This window comes from Crocodylus siamensis, chromosome 2, assembly GCF_052110815.1.
Source record: "Crocodylus siamensis isolate JL-2025a chromosome 2, ASM5211081v1, whole genome shotgun sequence".
In the NCBI taxonomy this organism is placed as follows: Eukaryota; Metazoa; Chordata; order Crocodylia; family Crocodylidae; genus Crocodylus; species Crocodylus siamensis.
Genome location: NC_143396.1, coordinates 225,453,920 through 225,474,431, shown reverse-complemented (window position 1 = coordinate 225,474,431; position 20,512 = coordinate 225,453,920). Strand labels below are relative to the sequence as shown.

The 20,512-nt window shown below is 44.2% G+C and overlaps 1 protein-coding gene across 4 annotated transcripts in view; it reads right to left on the bottom strand.

The window, feature by feature from the left end:
- SMOC1 (SPARC related modular calcium binding 1) overlaps positions 1–20,512 on the bottom strand; it is a 206,513-nt gene that overhangs the window by 120,284 nt on the left and 65,717 nt on the right. For all 4 annotated transcript variants that reach the window (XM_090033239.1, XM_090033241.1, XM_090033243.1 and 1 more), the window contains exon 2: positions 784–955. In XM_090033239.1, coding sequence (XP_089889365.1) covers positions 784–955 — 172 coding nt within the window. The remainder of the gene's footprint in view (positions 1–783; positions 956–20,512) is intronic.

Below are 20,512 nucleotides of genomic sequence, written 5' to 3'. Positions count from 1 at the left end.
AAGATTTGTACCAACTAACAGAAGGATAGTCTCAGAACCAACTACTCCATTTTAAATAGCAGCACACAGTCTATTTGGACAAACATCCTCTCACAAACATCCTCTCTCAAAACAGCACATGATATGTTTTGTGGCTTTATCAAAGCTACATTCAAATCGTTATGGGAGGAGGAATTGCAAGGACATTTCTACATTGCTTCATTCAAATCACTAGTAGTGTTAGTATTAGCATAGCATCCCGAAATCCCAACCATGAACCTAGATCTCAGACAACTAGGTGATGATGAATAATAACGTTTCTTCGTTTCTTGGTACGTTATATCAAAGATGAAAGATAGCTAAGGGGGAGAGAAGACAAAGGCATCCGTTTAGGTTTTTCAAACCAAAAAGCAACAGAAGATAGCATCGAGGATGGAATGGAGGCAGGAGTTCACCTGTCTATAGTGAAAAAGATTTTAGGAAGGATGGTGACATTAAGAGTTTAAGGTAGTGCCTGTAAAATTCAAGACTCCTGTATGGTCTCTATAAAAAGAACACAGGACAAATTTCATGTGGGTCAGCATGCTATCATAGGTGTGCAAAGCACAACTATAATGAAGTTGGCCTGATATCTTCTATTAGGAGACTATTTTAAGATGCTTATGAACCAGGACCTGGTCAAAGTTTTCTAGTGGTACACTTCCTTTGAAAACCAAATTCCAGCATTAATCCAGCATTAGAACAAGATAGCGGACCTCCTCTCTCCCCCCACCTCAAAGTATAATTATTTTGACATTCACTTACCTTTGCATCTGCCTCGATGTGCTACACTCAGGCTCGATTCCCTGCATTTGGCTCGTTGGTAGTCACACATTGACTCGTAAGTTCTGCCATCCGAGGCACAGAGGGGTTTAGCCTGGGACCTGGAGCAGTGGAGGTTACATTGAGGATCTCTGTCACGGTCGCTTATTAAAAACTGAAGGAGGTAAGAGGGGGAGGAAGAAGGGGAGGAAGACAAAAATACTTGGTTTGGTTTTGTTTCTTAAGTTAACCCAGGAATATTTTGAAGACAACAGTGATATACAACAGTTTTTTGGTTTTTTTAATTTACTGACTACCGTGTCAACATTGACCAATGGGGGATTTGACTTAATACACTTCATTTTAAAGTCAAATCAATTAAAGGTCCCATCATTCAGTTCTCTTGAACTGAATGGCACTACTCAGTCACCACAGTGTGCACAAAGAGGTATAAAGCAAACCATGAAACCAACACAGTACTTGCTCTACTGAAGCAGAACTCTGGGCTAGAACAACTACAGCTCTGACTGCAGGAGTATCCTGCTCCAGATGTGTCCGACAAACTGGTGCAAAGAATCCTGCAGTAAGTTAACTGATCTGTTGTCAAAAATCTCTTCTTCCAGTAGTTTGCTTTCTGTGAATCACATGGATGTCTATCTACTTTCCAAAAGGAAGTTTATTATTTTATTATAAAATAAAATTAGCTATAACTTCTCTGGATGCTCTCACAGTCTTTATAGGTAGTCTGCTCTGGGGATTTTGTTAAGTTCTCTATTTCAATAACAATCCACGAAGCTGACAATTACACCTCGTTATTTACGTAGTTCAGTTACATGGTGTGTGAAAGAGTACTTCCCCTGGTCAGTTTTAGTTTCCTTGAATAGCCCCATATTCTTGACATTTGAGACAGCCCCCACCTGTCCCCCACACACCTATGTTTGTTACCTTACATACTTCTAATGCTCCCTTGCAAAAATTTCCAGACCATCCAAAAGCCCAATCTGGGTGAAATGGCTCTACAAATCCAGCCTGTGGGCCACATGCTTGATATCCCTGTTCTAAGGTAACCACCCCAATTTTTTCCCTACTTGCCTCCCCAAGATTTGTCATGCCCCTAATTATTCTCCTTTTTCTTCTGGTCCTGCTAAATCCCTTTTAGATATGCGGTGTCCCACAGTATGTACAGCATTCCAGAAGAGGCTAAAACAATGGCTTATACAACCATGTGATATTTCCCACATTATGGCCATCCTATTCCTTGTGAACCTTAACATTTGGTCCCCTTTTTAAAAACTGTAGCTGCCTATTCAGCAGAGGTCTTCACTTAACTGCTTACAGCTATCCCGGGCTCTTTCCTCCAAGCTGATCATATTAATGCAACCTCAACTGCCAGTCCCCTGTCATAACCACTAACTTAGATGTACACTAGGTAGTTACGGCCAAGCATTTATGGTCTCTTTTTGCTTTTTCAGCGACTTTCTCCCAGCTCCCGTTCCACATTGCAGAGTTGTAGATAGTGAGGCCTTTATTACAACACAAAATCTGAACATCATCTTGCAGCTAAATTTCACTTGGGGCTCCTGAAAAGCAAACTTCTTGTGGGACCAGGTTGAGCTTTCTTCCTTTCCCCATCTTCAATTTAAACTGCCTCTTCCCTTCAAGACCCCTTACCTCTACTGCTAACCACTCACCTGCTAAACCACTCAAGCCTGGGAATCAAAGTTCCTTTCTTAGCAACAGCATCCCAGCTTCCTGCCAAAGCACTTGTGAGCTCAGCAGTTCAGAGCTGGCAACTGGGCACTGACTGACACTCTTCTTGCATATACAAAGGTACAGCTCTCCAAATGTGTTGATAGCTGGATGCCTTACAGGGAAGTGTGAGTCATCACCATAATCACCTTGGTGTTACAGCTGTCTGCAAAGCTGCCCGTTTTATGCTTGGAGGGGAAGAAAAGCTATTTAAAAAAAGCACTGCCTGGAGTTACTTTGCATTGGTTTTTACCACTCCAAAAAAGTTCACCTCTGAAATATATCTTGCCATTTTGAAACAACCACAAAGTAATATTCATATAACCTTATCAAATTTTTCTGTCTACTGTTAAGCCATTTTTAGACATTTCTGGAAACCTTGAAAACACAACAGTTGGCAAAGGCAAGCAAAATCTACACTTACTTCAGTCTGACTGAGGCAAGTTTTGAAGAGTTTATCCAGAGATTTGCCAAAGTGCCTGGTGGCAACACAATAAAAAGTTATTATTAAAATGTTTTGGGGTTTGTTTGGGTTTGTTTTCATTTTTTTAAATAATCCTATAACCTAGAATGCCCATCCCACCTGCGGAAATCGAGAAGTTTTGATCTTAAAGGTAGTTTTGACTGTGTTTATATATGGCCCAAACCTTTTTACAATGTAATGTAAGACCAGATTTATCTGCATGTCGGAGACCCGAGTGCAATAGATAAGTTTGTGTTTCTCTTGATTGGTATTGTTTTATCTCTACTCACTAGGTCGCTAAATTTTCCAAAGCCAAAACAGTCTGATATGCTAAATAGGTCCAGAAATAAAAGCTATATAGGACTGGAGGACACACCTATTAATTGTGATGTCAGAGGCCCTGAATGGGGAACTTTTAATCTTTTATATAAAAATGTTTTTAAAAGGAGTTTCAGGACTTTAGTGTGAAAAAGCACTAAATTTCAAAAAAGGAACCATCGTCACAACTCATTTTGAGGCATGAGATTCTGTAAGTTTGCAGACCCTGCATGTTAGAAACTGAGCTGTAGATACTGAATACCTCCAGAACACAAACTAAAAATGATGGTGTTAGTGTCTATCACCAGAGGATATTGCTGTTGACTTCTGTCATGAGAACTTGCTGACACTTACAGCAGCTCTTACTGAAGACAGTGCTAAACACGTAGGTTTCTGCCCACTACAAAACCTATCTCCACAGAGCTGGGTTTAGTGTTGGATGGTTTAACTCAGAGCTAAAAATGAAGAGCTTGAGGAATAGGAAACAGCCCAGTTGGGTGCCTCCTATAAAGCAAAAGGGAAGAACAGTTTGACAATGATTAATAGTGAGACTCGAGACAACACACCAACTGTCCCAATGCAGTCTATGAAATTCTCACCTACCAGAATTCAGCCAACCATCACTTTACAAAATGAAATCTTTTCAACATTTTTTAAATTAGAGTAGCACCCACACAGCATGCTAGGTACTTTCCAGGCATCCAAGATACCAATCCTACCTTGCCAAGGAGTTTAAGTAATTATACAAGATGGTACTTGTTTTGCTCAAAAAGTAGATTACATTGAAAAGTCTGCATTAATTAACCAAGAACCTATAATCACATTCACACATAAAGCCTGTCTGATCTGTGTTGAAAGGATTTTCAATTTGATCAAACAGCATAACCAGAAGGATTGGATCTACTAAAGAGCTGTGGATTCTTTCACCTATCACATGCCACCTCTAATTCTGTCCAAATGATCAACAGAGTCCTGGAAGTGGATGCTTGCAGATGCATCTTTAGCATTGCTAACTCTTCACATTATGAAAGTCATTACCACAGCCAATAATGGAAGAGATCATGCCTGGATATTTATCAAGGTGCCTTATCATCTTAGCCAGACTCAATAGGTCTAGTATCCTTTATACACAATCCTATAGTGGAGGTATAGCTCATGGTATATTTGCTATCACTTTGCATTTTAAATTTCTACATTGTCATTAAGCTGCTATTCCCTTTCTCAGCAGTCTCTACAAAAAAAAACTAAGAAGGGAATGAGCCATCAATGCTGAAGTAGGCTTCTGGCCACATGGGATGTAGCAGATATATTGAGCGTATTGCTTAACAACAGTCAATGGTAGGTTTGGGGCAAACTTTTGAAAATTTTTCAGCCATTTCTTCTCCAAATGATGGAAATATATCACTTGTCCCAAGAGAACACTTCATGAAGCTTAACATTACTGGTTTTAAGTTATCCCCATCCCAGAATATATGGAACGAGATACACAGCTGTTGTAGGATTCCTGAAGATCACTGGCCATTATTGGTTTAACTGACAGAGCAGAGTACTTGGCTTGCTCTGAATCTGGGAAGGCCGCTGAATGCGTCTGGTGTGGCTGTGCGAAACCACCGTTCTGCTTCAACTTCTGTTTCGATGGAACAGTGTTACGTTTAGTTTCGAAAGCACTGTTCCACTTTGTTTCGTCGAAACTCTTTGGCTGTTACGATGCTGTTTTGTCGTTACAATGGGGAATTATAAAATGCAGCAGGCGGGCAGATCAGGAGCTCACTGCACCCCTGGGGAGGGCTGCAGGGGCTGTGCCAGAGTCCTCCTGGGGCTGTGGGCCCCTGATCTGCCTGCCAGATGACAAAACCATGCTAGGCACAGCCCAGGGCTGGAAAGATCACTGCTGCTGCTGGCCTCCTGTCATCCGCTGGCAGATTGGGGGCCGCACCCCTGGGAGGACTCCGGCACAGCCTCTGCAGCCCTCCCAGGGGTGTGGACGGGCCCCATACCTGACTGCCGGATGACTAGAGGCTGGTTCTGCCACCTGGGGCCAGCAGCAGCCAGGGCCATCCCTGGGGAATGGGAGGGCATGAATCGGGGCGACCGCACCAGGCCCCGTGCTTTGGGGGGCCCAGAGCCAGGCAGAGTGCCTGTGGTAACTCTGCACCACTGGTACTGCTGCTGGCTTCGCGTCTGGCTGCTCACTACCCCGCCTGCCGCTGCCACCGCTGGCAGTGGCTTTGTCATATCCAGAGTGCAGGCAGATCCCTACATGAACTGATTTGCCCCAGGCCCCACACCCTGTCAGAGCTGACCCGAGGAAGGTGTGGGGCCAGGGGCAAATCAGTTCATGCAGGGACTGCCCCCCCCCCCCATCCCACGTGCCCGGAATGCAAAGAAGCCGCATCACCAAGCCACGGCCACCACTGACAGTGGCAGCAGTTGCGGGGGGCAGGGGGTAGCGAGCGGCCAGATAGAGTCCCCATGGCCACTCTGCCTTGCTCTGTGGACCCCCTCAAAGCACGGGACCTGGGGTGCTGTAACAGGGAACCCTAGCCCCTTCAAAGGCCAGAACTTTCTGGGCACAGAGTGCTGGTAAGGAGGGGGTTGAATGCTGAGCCTGGCCAGCTAGTGAGCTGACTGAAAGGGGCAGGCCAGAACTATAAAATCTTTGGGCAGAGTGGGGACCCTGGCACCAGCAAGGGCATGGCTTTGGGGGGGGGGAGGGTCATAAACCCCAACGCAAGAAGGTGCAGACTTAAAAGTCTGGGGTGGTCTAGTGCACGGGAGGTGCAATTTTAATTATTTATTGTTATTTTTTTGCACTGAGATGATGAGTTCAAAGTCGTTCCCCAGCTTTGAACTTGGCTGTGGGGCCAGTGGCCAGGCCTCTAGGCCAGGGAGGCCGGATTCCAGATTAGAGCAGAAAAGGGGGCCATGAGCCTCAAGACACCGAAAAAGGCCAGAGCTTTGAAGTTGAACCCTGTTTGGTGGGTTTAGACAGGGAGGCCTAGCTAGAGAAAGACCGGGGTCAAGGCCCATAGAGGCGAAAGGCCCCAACATATGAAATACAACAGGCAGTCTCCCACTTACAAGAACATCAGCATAATAATTTCCATCAAGACATGGCAGATGAGTAGAGAGCGGAACATAAGAACCTTATATAGGACTCCAAGGGCGCCCCACATAAGGCACGGATTAACAGGGAAGGTGACGCTGGGGAGGGCAACCTGTTACAGGTGGTTAGCCCAATTCGCCACCCCCTAGGGATGGCCTTGGCTGCTGCTGGCCCCAGGTAGCAGACCCAGCCTCCTGTCATGTAGCAGGCAGATTGGGGGCCTGTCAGCACCCCCTGGAGGGCTGTGGGGGCTGTGCCAGTGTCCTCCCTGAGATGTGGGCCCCCAATCTGCCTGCCGGATGAGAGGAGGTGGGTGCTGCCAGCTGGGATAAGCACTGAAGCCAGTAAGCCTGGCTTCAAAAAGGTTTTGAGTTCCTTTGTTTCATTTCAAAGCCATTTCAAAGGCTTTTGTTTCAAGCTCGAAACAGCTTCAAAATGAAATGCTGTGCCAAATTTTGCACAGCCCTAGTGTTTGGTTCTGGAGTAACCACAACTAGATCCTTGTGTCCAGAAACACAGGTACAATGGTAATACGCATCTGCTACCTTAACAGTTGGTACTGTGAAGCTTAATACCATAATCAAAGCTTGTGATCTTCATATTTCTGTGAACTTTGAGGATCATAAATCTAACAGAAGACAAACTTTGTGACTTTTATTGGGAAAGAATACCAAAGAGGCTCCAAATAAGGACTGTGCTAGGTATTGACTGTACATGAGGGCTTGCAAACCTGTATGTTTGTAGGTTGATAGAAGGGTAGCACTTTCCAAGTCGTAATCCAGGAAGCAGAGGGTATATATGTTGTTAAATCATGTTTTCATTTGAAATTCTCTCCCTACTTTTATAACAAGATCAACCCAACTATACATTAATGGATTTAAAAAGAAATTCACTCTTCTGACCTCCTGTTTTGTTTATTCTGAAAACCAGAGGGCACCCAAAGTGCTGCCTCTTGATGATTCCCCGCTCCCGCACCCCCAAAACTTTCCCTACCACCATAAACAGTTAGTGTCCTGATTGTTATTTTTTCTCCACAGAGCAGGGACATCAGAAAGGAAAACTTGACTGTTATGCACCCCCCACTCCCCAACCTCCAGAATGGCAAGATACTACAGGGCCAGAAACAGTACCCAGAAATAACTTTTAACTCCACTTTAAGAACAGTTCAGACTGCATGCCTGTGTCCTTTCAAAAAATATCACTCAGCAAGGAAAGGGCAAAAATCAACAGCAAGAAAGCTACGTTATTAGTTTATATTCTGGTAACTTGTAGAGGTCACACCAAAAATCAGGTGTGTGGGGCACTGTACTAAATAAGCAAGCAAGCATAAATAGCTTATGACCCTATGCAACATCTCCTTATAACATTCTTTGAGGAGAAGAATCTTGCAGAAATATCTGTCAGAATTTGAATGCCTTCTACAAATACATTTGCACAGGTGCACACTGAATCCATTGGTTTCTGGTTCTTTGGACTTAAAAAGGAAGACAAAAAGAGGAGAGACAAAGAATAAAGCTAAGTTTGCCAGCAAAGGAGTATCTGTTCTTTCTCTCCACACCTCAACACCACTGCTGACAAACAACAAAACACTGATTAAAGGGTTTTTAATGCCTGTGAGGGAAAGCAGACTCCCTGCAGCTGTATGGCAGCTGGAACCACTTGTGTTATTTAACAGAGAAAGGTCTGACCCCACAAGTGAAAGAGTTTGGTGGTCAATTCGAGCCCCCTTTGGGGCACATCATAATCTGTGCTAAATTATTTGTGTTTATCTTGATCAAGGATGACTGGCCAAGTGGGGGGAAGGAGGAACAAGAAAGGAAGTGGACACTGCTGAGCAGTTCTGGATTAAGGTGCACTGACAGAATGGCATATTTAGGAATGGGTGCAGCAGATCAAGAATATGGGAAGCCAAAAAAAATGGGTGGGGGGAGACAGACAAGTTAGAATACTGTGTTTGTGGGGCAGAGCAACAGGGGCTGCTTTATTTAAAAAGAGTAGAGAGCCTAGGGAAAGGTTTCTGCAATGTGTGGACCGTGCCAATGCTACATGTCCAAACTTTTATGAGGTTTAGAGCTGCAAGGAAGTACAAATGTAAGCTTTATTGAGCTATAGTCACTGTGGGTAGGTCTTCACTATGCAATCAAAGCAAGGCGCCAATTACCAAGGATCAATCTAGCAAAATTCTACCAAGGATCTAACCTAGCAGTTAGGCTCTGGAGCGGCGAGAGACATGTGGGTGAAAGTCCACTGTGCCCCTGCTCCCCCAAAGCCCCCCAGAGACCTCCCAGCAGCCTCAGAGCCCCCTGCCGACCCCCAACACAGCCGGAGGCAAGCGGGGCCTGTGGTGGGAGGGGGTCAACCCCTCAGTCAGTGGGAAGAGGCAGCTGAGTGGAGCCGGAAAACCAGGATCCCTGCTAAAGACAGGCAGATGGATTAGACCACTGTACTGGGGAGATAGGGATCAGGGGGTGGAGCAGAAGGGTATCTGTTATCTGAGTTCCAAGTCAAAGAGTTTGAATAACTATGTCATGACAGTTAATTTTGTTCACATAACAAATCAACTTAGAAAACTTACAATAATGGTGCACCTTTTGTCACTGAAAACAAATGAAGTCTCTTTATCCACAGCTGGCATGGTCTAAACTGCAACAGTACTGACTACAGTAATACAGCCCCTTCCCAGAAGGAGCCACCTGTCATAGCAAGCAAGTAGGTCCAGTCTCCATGGCTAGGGACAGAAGTTAAACATAAACCAGTTTAATTGATCAGAAACTGGTTTAAACCAGTAACAGAACAGAAGGTGAGTGCACATAAACCAGTTTCAAAATGGCTGAAACTGGTTGAAGATAACCCTGGTTAAATGTAGTATCCGACTTAACAGATGTGGGTCAAATTGGTTTGTGGAACTTCTGTCCCAGACCCCTTCCTGGTTCAAGTTAACTCACAGTCCCCCCCAGCATCCCAGCATGCTTTCCAGCCCTGAGCTGCACTGGGATATCTGCTCCAGAGAACAGGGGCTGGCCCCGCCCCTCTTTTCTCTAGATGGAGTGGTAAGGTTTGGCTGGCAGAGAAGTGTAGGGTGCAAGCCCAGCTGGGGATGCAGCCCAGTCTTTGGGGGAGGGGGAAACTGTCCCCCCTCAGGCAAACCCTGGCTGTGGTCTGGGGCCGGGGGGGGGGGGGGGGGTGTTAAACACCCCTTTCCCCACTCAAACTTATTGTTGGCCGCAACAGTGGACTACAAATCCCACAGGCATCTGGAAGCAGGAAGAGGACAACCCTGAAGAGTCCTGCTGCTGTAATTCTGGACTGCAAATCCTAGAGACCTCAGGGGCAGCAGGAAGAAAAAGTGAACGCACAGCCAGAGAGCTGTGCTCTACTGCCCCTCGGCCTGAGCTACTGCAGGCATGTGGCTGCATTTCCTGAATCAGAGGTAAATGACTTTTCACTTTTGTTTCAATTTAATCTGTGCAGTTTAGACTAACCTGCAAAGACTGAATTGATTCAGACTCGGGCTTTTTGGCCATCTGTACCTAGCCCATAGCTTCCTTCAGTTCAAGCCAATCTGCTAACATTGCCACACCAGTGCTATTTAAGACCATGCTTGAGGCTTGTACATGGATGATATAGACTCCAATCCAGTTTCTCTAGATCTTGATCTTTACATTCAAAAATATCATATTCTGAGAAACAGACTCACATCAGCTCTCTATCCTTCAAGTACAGGATTGGGCAGCATGACTTAATTTGAACCTTAGCATTCAAATACCATCTGTTTAAAAAAGAAAAAAGGAAAAAGAAAAGATGCACACAAACCGCAAATGCTAGACAGACTCACAGAATTTTACCTTTGCACCTTTGATCGAAATATGCCTTCCCTATACTTGCAGCTTGCTGGCTACCCATCTAATTGCTACCAATGGTGAAACTTCAGTGATAAAAGACAATCTATGTATATTTCCTTCTAAGTCCAGTTGGTAGCCACTTTCAATCACTACTCACTTGAGCAGTGTTTAACACTAGTTAACTAGAAGCAAGAGGTTTCATACCAATGTCAGTCCCCTGAATAACCTCTCTAGATATGGCACTTAGTCTGTTTAAAAGAGTGATCTCCAAGGCTTTCTTCACAAACAGCAACAAATGGATCACAAGAAATTCTCAGACCCTGATTGTATGCCCTGTAACTAGCTGGAAGTACCAAGTCAATGCTTACAAAATTAGCTTCTAAATTCCAAAACTAAACTGAGCACTAGTTACTAGAAATAGACAGCTCCATAATCAATATGAGAAGAAGTTCAAAGAAGTGAAGTCTTCTAATCAAAATCTGAAGTTATAAAATTTACTAATAGGCAGTTTTTAAAATCCCTCAATATATGGCAGGTCACAGGTATTGCAATTTGCTTCATTTTACAAAATCACTTCAGGTTTGTAGAACTAAATTTTTTAAGGACATCTTAATCATCAGGTCAAAGAAGGCTTGCATTGTTCAACTGAAATAAGAAATGTAGAAAGTAAACTTTAAAATACCAAAAAGAATCTGCTGAGAAGTAAACTAAACAGAGTACTAACACATGCTTTCCTCATGAGGATTTGTAACATTAAGGGAAAAATTGGCTTCCCAGATACAGTTGGGATGTTATTAAAAAGTTAGTGTGGCTGGGAAAGGGTAAATGAATGCTCACTCATGCAGAAGGGAAAAACCTGAACTAAGACACACTCCTGAAAGGGAAATTTTGGCAGCACATGCTGTAGTTAAGATTGAGACTGGTTTGGGGAGTGGGAAAAAGCCCACCAGCAAAGCATTTTAACTTTAATGCAATTTACTGTAAAGTGAAACTGTGACAATGTTCAAACCAAAATCTTGCTCCAGACGTAGAAATAAGAAATACAGACCTAAAGTTAACTCATTAATGGATCAATTTAGACTAGTGAGAGAGCATTTAACCCAAATTTTTTCCCCTTGCTAGCTTTGTTAGACACCTGAACCAACATAGCAACTCCATGTTCACCTACAGGTAAAGGTGAAAAGTCCTGGCCCTGCTAGAGGCCAAGGCAGAGGATTTATTTACTACAATAGAGCCAGAAATTCACCCTAGAATTTTTGCTGCTTTTTAATAAACTGGTTTAGGAAGTCACCTGCTTGATCAACAGAATTCAAGAACAAAGCCATGCATGTAAAATATCATCCCTACTGTAGCTGTATTCCATGTTTTACTGAACTGTAACAATACTTTGTGCTGTTGATTTCCCTTAGCAAGAAGTAAAGCAATCCCACTTCTTGTTGTCACTAGAAAGTGAAAAGTCAGCTGTCTTACTAAAAGGGGATGTGTTTCCTAAAGTGGAGCTGATGAGAACAAAGCAGAGTTTCAGAAAATTAAAAGAAATAGAGCAAACTTTTTTAAGCAGGAGAAGATACCTCTAAACAGGAATTTTGGACAATAGCATCCCAAGTCTTTGTGCTCAGGTTCATGACAGCATTTGATCTGTAGGCTTTTCCACGTAGCGCCCCCACCCCAGCAATCTTGAAGTCACATTAGCATTGATACATATTTTCCTGACTTCTGCTATAAACTCAATATTCCAACTTTGCAACATTCTATATACACCGAGTATAGAGAACAGATGGCAAACAGGTAAGCCCTCAACAACATCCCAAAATAGCTTTATTCACCTATTTTTCTAGAGTCAGACTGAAGTTGGAAGTTCATGTTAAACATAAATGTTTCTTCACATTTGTAAAATAAAGATTAAGTATTTTTGACAGAATGAACTAGTTGAACATACTGAAGTGCTTTTCATTTTAAGTTCCTGAAGTGTTAGAAGATACAAGTCAACATAATTGACTTCAGTTGTATAATCCATCTATTTCACCCATCTTCCCACCCCTGCATTTTTTTTTTAATTACTCTCCAAGTCCCATGAAAATTGTAGAAGAATTATTGGCATTGCTGGAGTGAGGAAAGCAATTAATACCCTGCTAGCATTTATTCTCACAACTTTTTCCATAATATATTGATGTCATTTGCTAGTGTTCTACTAATGCTTTTAATTGGGCTGCTCTGAACAGCAAGATCTATTTCTTGCTTCTTTCCATTAATGATTTATGTTTCTAGGAATCACTTAATTCCATATAAAAATTATTAACTAGTCCTTGTAGACCTGAAACTGTGGGAGCATAATATTACATCAATACACACTCTCTCACACAGCATGTGCAAGGCTGCGCATACATATACAGTCTTATGAATTCATAATGAAATTTACTTAAGACATCCCTTATGAGCTTACTTACAACACACTCAAAAAGATGCACACTCTCAAGTTCAATTTTTAAAAAATGCTTTATTGCAGAGGTTCTCAAATCATGGTCCATGAGCTCCATCCAGGTGGTCCACAGAAAGTTTGTGGAACAATCAAGAATATCTGTACTTGTAATGTAAGACTACTGATCTTAAAATATGAGTTGAGTGCTTTGATTTGTAGAACAAAAAAAAGTTTAAGTGGTCCGTCAAGACCCTCAGCAATTTTCAAGTGGTCTGTGAAAAAAAAAGTTTGAGAACCACTGCTCTATTGATTTATAAAAGAAATTTCTGATTGCTATCAAACACAAGAAATCACAAATAATCAACTCCACAGCCTGACATTATCCATCACCACCACAACACTTAAGACCGCCATCATGGATGTGGAAGAGCTGTACATCTAGGGAAAAACACTCTGTGCCTTCCCACTGTAGGGTCTCCAAAGCAGAACCCAGGTGACCCATTAATCTCTCCAAATTGAATTGGAGGCATCCAATTCGATTTCAGAGAGATTCGACAATTCAGCCATAGACACAGCTTTATGTTTTTCTACATACCTCGAGGTACCAGGCGCAGCTCATGAATGCTGAGATGTTGGGGCAGATGGAGCATCCCACAGAGGGGTCCCCCCACACCCATGACAATGGACCCAGAAGTGGACCAGAAGTACTTCCAGTTCACTTCCAGGTCCACCACTGAGCATGTGGGGGACCCCCCCATGCTCCCATGGGACACTCCATCCGCCCCACCATCTCAGCATTCACTGTGCCTGGTACCTCGAGGTATGTAGGAAAAAAACGAAACAAAAAAACAAAATCACATAAAGCTGATTCTCCAAGTCAGAACTGAATCTTCAGATTTGGCCTAATCGAATCGGGACAGTGATCTGAATCAGTGAATCAAATCGCTGAATCGGGCCGATTCTGAATCCAAATAGAATACTGCCTGCTTCACACACCCCTACTGTGTAACAGTATTACCACTACTTCAGGAACTATGTGTTAGCTGCATTAACTCTTACCTAATCTAGATTAAATCAGGGACTTTAGCGTGATTGTTAGATATGTATAAAGGGAGCAATCAAACATGCTCTGCATCTAAACAGAAGATGGGGCTCAAAACAGACAGGCTTGACTGTAAATAACCACAAGGTACTATACCCTAATCTATCATAGGTAAAGCAGGGGGGCAATGGCAGCCAATATCCTGCAGCTGCCAGGGTTGTTAAAATACAGTTGGGAGATCCCACCACTACAGAGGAAAACAACACCAAAAAAAATCCTGCTATCCATATTAATCTGATCATAGAATAAAATTCCTTCCTGACCCCAAACGTGGTGATAGGTCTGACCCTAAGCAGAAGGGCAAGCCCCTCTAGCCAGAAAACTCCAGGTTAATCCCCACAAAAGTACTTTGGGGACCCCACAAAGCCAGGCAAAGTGGCTGTGGCAACTCTGTGCTGCTGTCGCCGGCTTCATGTCCAGCTGCTTGCTACCTTCCCATCACCGATGACAATGGCAGCTTCTTCACATCCAGGGCATGCAGGATCGGGCCAGGGGTGGGGCCTCACACCTTGTTCGGGTCAGCTCTGCCTGGTAGAATTAGGGGATAGCTCTTAAAGTGTCTTGGATTTTCTTTGACAAGTTCAAGCAAAACAGTTCAACCTCTCTGCCAAAAATGCTCTATAAAATCTGAAGTATCCCACAGGAGGGCCAAGCACATCATCTTGGAAACACTGTAGTCTGGAGCAGGGTTGAACTCAAACTCATACCCACAAGTTACTGTCAACAGCATAACTGATTACAGCACCACTAGAAATGCCAAAAATAGGAGCAAACCCACTAAACAGGCATACAAATACTTGATGATGTGCATTAACTCAACAGCAACAGCTGAGACAACTGAAAAAGAATTACATACAATGGAGTTCTATGCAACTGCACCTGCATAGCACCACTGGGAATCCAGGGAGCACTTGTACCACTGTTCCTGCAAGAGCTATGTGTAAGGAACAAGGTAGAACAAGTTGTGGGTACAGTTATCTGCCAGGATGCCTTTGCATCTCTCGGAAAGGTTTGTTTGGGTTTTTTTTCCAGATCTTTTAAAATGATAAGATAGCACGCCCTCATGCTCCACAGTCCTGCAGGTTCAAACCTACCAAAGGGAATAGTCTGTAAATGCAATGAGGTTCAGGTATTATGGAAGCAAAAAGGCAAACCAATTAGAACGCAGCTTTCAGCATAATGGTTATTACTAACTACAAGAGGACTGAAATAGCAGAGATCAGTGGTAGAAAACCTAGCAGAGTTGAGCCTGTCTGTCAGCCTTCCAAGGCACAAACTGAGAATAAATTGTGCAAGGATTCCTTTTCAGAGAAGACACTGAAAACCAAGGCTCTGTGTAAAAATTAATAAAGCTAGGGACAGACATTACACATAAACCAGTTTAAGTGGTCAGAAATTGGTTTAAACCCGTAACAAAACAGATGTTCAGTGCACATAAACCGATTAGAAAATGACTGAAACTGGTTTAAGATAAACCTGGTTGAATGTAGTATCAGACAACTGATTTGGGTCAAACTGGTTTATACAATATCTGTCCCAGACCCCTTGCAGGTTTAAGGCAAATCAGACTCCCCCAGCATCCCAGCCTGCTCTCTGGGCTGGGTGGTGCTCTCTGCTCCACAGTAGGGCTAGCCCCTCCCCTCATCTCCCTGGCTGCAGCTCTTGCACAGACTGAGGGCTGCTCCCCCCCTCCCCCTCCTCACTCCCTGCTAAGCAGAATTCCCCCCCTCCCCTCTGCCTGTGTTAATTAGCTAGCAGACCACATGCTGGCTATGGCCCATGCTGAGTCAACAGGCAGAATCAACAGGTAGGTGGTAATGTTCCTCTGTTGTTTATAAGAGGGGATAAACACGGAGTTAGGCATGATAAATAGTTATCAATTCCCTGCTGAGCTAATCAGAGTGTCCTGCCAGGGCCTGGCCACACCCACCTCAGCTTAGTACTGTGGAAGTGAAGGGAGGGCTGCTGTAGTACCCCCTAGCTTCTAGCCTGAGCCACTGCAGGAATGTCCCTGCATGTCTAGGATGTCTGTACAGTTACAACATGATTTAGCCTAGCCAGGGTAGACTAATCTGCAAATATTGAATCAAATCAGGATTAGGCTTTTTGAATATTTGTCCCTAACCTAAAAAGATCCCACCTTTCATAAGTTTGCCTCCTCAGTATCCTTGACCAATGATTTTTTGTAAGCTGCACGGTGGCTACAGTGTTGGCCACATTTCAGCAGAGGTGTATTTATGTCTTGCAGGTTGAAAAGATTTTTCTTTTTGATACCACATCTCTATCTGGAGACTAAATGCCTTAAAAGACTAACAGAATTAAAAATCTGCAATGCCTTGCCACTTGGAGGAAATACCAGATCACTGTATCAAATTAGACTACTAGCCCATCCAATCCAGTACTCTGGATCCCACAGAATATCCAGAGCTGGATTCTAGGGAGGCTGGGCACTTGCTGAAGGAGTTTTTGCATGGAGGCACTTCCTGTCCTGTGAGATCATCTTAGAATTTGACCCATTTTTAAACCCTTGTTATTGTAACTGGATGTTTTTATTAGCAGAATTCAAGAAGGAGATCATGGCTACAACTTCACTCCAGCACTACCAAGAAGGGAATTAGATATTCATGCTTATATGCAGCAGCTCTTGGCCTCCATGAAAGTGGCAGCAAAGTCCTCAGCTGAATCATACACTGGAAGAACAATGATTTCACATCAGTTTTTAACATCCAACCTGCATGAGAGGTGAATTTTTAATAAGCCTAAACTCCTTAATGTGGGAAGAATATAATATATTGACACATATTGACAACTTAACCTTAAAATAAGGATGCACAGTTTAAAGAAAAAAATCTAAATTATATAATAAAAAGATATATATTATTCCTTTATAGACACACATACACACCCCCCACCCCCAAGAACACAGACAGATTCTTCAGAAGCTGACTCTACTACATCAATTCTTCCTTGACTGCTACAAAACAGCCAGGTACCAGATGTTACACTGATTGCTCCGGAGTCCAAAAATCCAACCTTGCTCCATAGTAGGGTTGACTATATAAGACCCAGAAAAATTACTTCTTAAGTCTAAAACATAGCTTAAAATACAGAACAAAAATAATCCTGTTAACAGGGGAAAGGAAAAAAAGCCAGGAATGTAGAGCAAAAGGGAGAGAGAATCAGGAAGCTCATGTGAAACAGAACTGACTCCCATGTCTCAAGCATTAGAAAGCAGTATTGTTTTTCCAAGTTCCTTGGGGCTCCTTGTTTTAATGCTATATTGTTTGGCTGTTATTTTGTTTGTTTTGTATGCTTTATGATGTTTACAGTATTTTATCTTCCCTCCACCCAGGTTTTAGCCAAATGCATCTCAATTTCATGGGTGTAACCATACAACATTCTGTCCCTCTGCATGAATTTAAAGCTGGTGAATGGAATCAGAACAACAGCCCAAGAGAATGAAACCTTCTCTGTCTCTGAAGCACAGCGCATGGGTGGCAGCAGGAAAATAATTCATAGTTGGTAGGTTCAGAAGGGACCTGAGCAGATAATGGAGTGCGACCCCCTGCTATGGGCAGCACAGGATGCTGGGGTCAAACAACCCCAGTGAGGTGATTATCCAGCCTCCTTTTGAAGACCCCCAGAGTAGGAGCAAGCACCACTTCCCTTGGAAGTTGGTTCCAGCTCCTGGCCACCCTGTGAAGTAGCGCCTCCTGATATCTAACCTGAACCTACTCTCCGTCAACTTATGGCCGTTATTCCTTGTTACTCCCAAAAGTGCTCAGGGGAATAGTGACTCTCCCATTGCCTGCTGGTCCCCCTTGGCAAGTTTATAGGCGGCCACAAGATCCCCTCTCATCCTTCTCTTGTGGAGGCTGAACAGGTTCAGGTCCTGTAGCCTCTCCTTGTAGGGCCTGCCCTGCTGCCTCCTGATCATGCGAATGGCCCTCCTCTGGACCCTCTTCATGCTGTCCACATCCCTCCTGAAGTGCAGCACCCAGAACTGGATGCAGTACTCCAGCTGCAGCCTGATCAATGTCAAATAGAGGGGGAGGATCACCTCCTTGGACCTGTTCACGATGCATCTGTGGATGCACGACAAGCTGTGGTTAGCCTTCCTGACCGCATCCCCACATTGTCGGCCCATGTTTATCTTGGAATCAATAGTGACTCCAAGATCCTGTGCTGCCTCTGTGCTGACAAGAAGGGAGTTCCCCAGCCTGTAGGTATGCTGCCGGTTCTTCCTCCCCAGGTGCAACACCTTGCACTTGTCACTATCGAAACCCATCCTATTCTCCTCCACCCACCTCTGTAACCTATTCAGATCTAGTTGTCGCCTATCCCTCTCTTCTAGCATCCCCACTTCTCCCCACATCTTAGTGTCATCCACAAATTTGAACAAGGTGCTTTTCACACCCTCGTTCAAGTTGTTGATGAAGATATTGAACATTGCGGGCCCGAGGACCAAGTCCTGGGGAACCCCACTGCCCAAATCTCTCCAAGCTGAAAATGACCCATCTATCACCACTCTCTGGGTGCAGCCCTCCAGCCAATTTGCAACCAATCTGACTGTGTAGGCATCCACACCACAGTCGCCTAATTTTTTAATGAGGATGGGGTGAGAGCCAGTGTCGAAGGCCTTCCTAAAGTCCAGAAAGACTATGTCCACCACGACACCTGCATCCAAGGCTTTTGTGACCTGGTTGTAGAAGGCAACCAGGTTGGTCTGACAGGACCTGCCTCCAATGAACTCATGGTGATTTCCCCTAAGCATAATCCCCGCTCCTGGTCCCCTGCAGATATGCTTCTGGATAATTTTCTCAACCCTGCAGAGTCCTGCTGCTGCAATTCTGGACTGCAAATCCCAGAGGCCTCAGGGTCAGCAAGAAGAGGAAGTGAACACACAGCCAGAGAGCCATGCTTTAGCACCCCTCAGCTTCTGGCCATTGCAGGCATATGGTTGCATTTCCTGAATAAAAGGTAAATGTTCACTTCTGTTTCAGTGTAACCTGTGCAGCAGAGACTAACCTGCAAAGACTGAATTAAAAGCCTCGGGCTTTTTCACCGTCTGGACCTAGCCATCTGTACTCTCCACATGGGCTGCAGCTCTGGAATGCCATCCTGCTTCAGAGATGCTCCCTCAGCAGCTGCCAGTGTTTTACCGCCTGCTCAATTCAGGGCTTGGGCTTATATCCTGTCTAAACCAATCCCTTTCCTAGTCAGATGGGGCTGTTATTAGCCCCCCTCACCATTTGCAAGCTGTTTTTCTGGCTGCCTCTCCTCTTAAAGTGGCAGGAATACTAAGCATCTAATTAGACTACCTCCATAAATTTGAGATGGAAAAGCACCCAATCTTACTCCCAATTCCATGGTGCTCTGCTTATGGCACAAGTGCAAAGTCAAGGCACACCTTTCCCCAACATAGTTAACTCAGTAGGAGATCAGAGCATGAAGATGTTCCAGCTCATTCACACAGCATTACCCCAACTGTTTATAGTCTGAAACCAAAATCTTGGAGTTGGCCTGTGTTCAAGAATAAAAAGAGAAAAAATAAAAAGGTAAGGAAAAGGGTTACTTCTTTTATAGACAGATGTAGCAACACTGCCAGAGACAATGTGCTACTTCCATTTCAGTTAAGGGACAATTCCTGTTATAGTACTCTCTCCTTTAAAAGTGCTGGAGGAAAGAAACAAAAAGACAACTGGTTAAACATTTAGCCTAGAGGAATAAGCCTGGATACCTGCCAAAAGGAGCATTAAGATTTCTTCAACTTAATATCCAAGTGAAATTAACTTGCATGTAGATGAGACTCCTACAAGTGTGGAAGCAGAAGTACTATATGATATGCCAAGCTATAGGACAGGCTTATTACTGTGGTCCTTCATCAGCTGTCTGTAATGATTCACACTGGGAGAACTACCCTACAACAAGACCCGATGCTATTTACAGGGACATTAAGTACTAATATTACTTCCTATTTAGCAGCAGTGTAATGTAATTAGGCCTGGGCAACCAGGACACCAGCCCAGGTGCCAAGAGGGAGCACCAGAGTGGCACCCCTGGGGAAACCACACCCCAGCAGCAAAGGCCCTTATGTAGCAGTGGCTTCATAGATTTCATAGACATTAGGGCTGGAAGGGACCTCGGGAGATCATCGAGTCCAGCTCCCTCCCCAAAGGGCAGGAAGTCAGCTGGGGTCATAGGATCCCAGCAAGATAAGCATCCAATTTACTCTTGAAGGTGTTCAATGTAGGTGCTTGAACCACCTCCGCTGGCAGACCGTTCCAGACCTTGGGGGCTCAGACAGTAAAGAAATTCTTCCTTATCTCCAGCCTGAAACGGTCCTGCAGGAGTTTGTGACCATTCGACCTCGTCATCCCTTGGGGCGCTCCAGTGAACAAACGTTCCCCCAGATACTGGTGGTCACCCCTGATAAACTTATAGGTGGCCATCAGATCACCCCTGAGCCTGTGCTTTTCCAGGCTAGAGTCTCATGGCTCTCAGCCTGTCATCGTAAGATCTGTTTTCCTGACCTCTAATCATGCGCGTGGCTCTCCTCTGGACTCTCTCAAGCTTCTCCACATCCTTTTTGAATTGTGGAGCCCAAAACTGGATGCAGTACTCCAGCTGCGGCCTCACCAAGGCCGAGTACAAGGGGAGAATGACGTCCCGGGATTTGCTCGAGAAGCATCTATGGATGCAAGCCAGCATTTTGGTCGCTTTACTAGCCGCA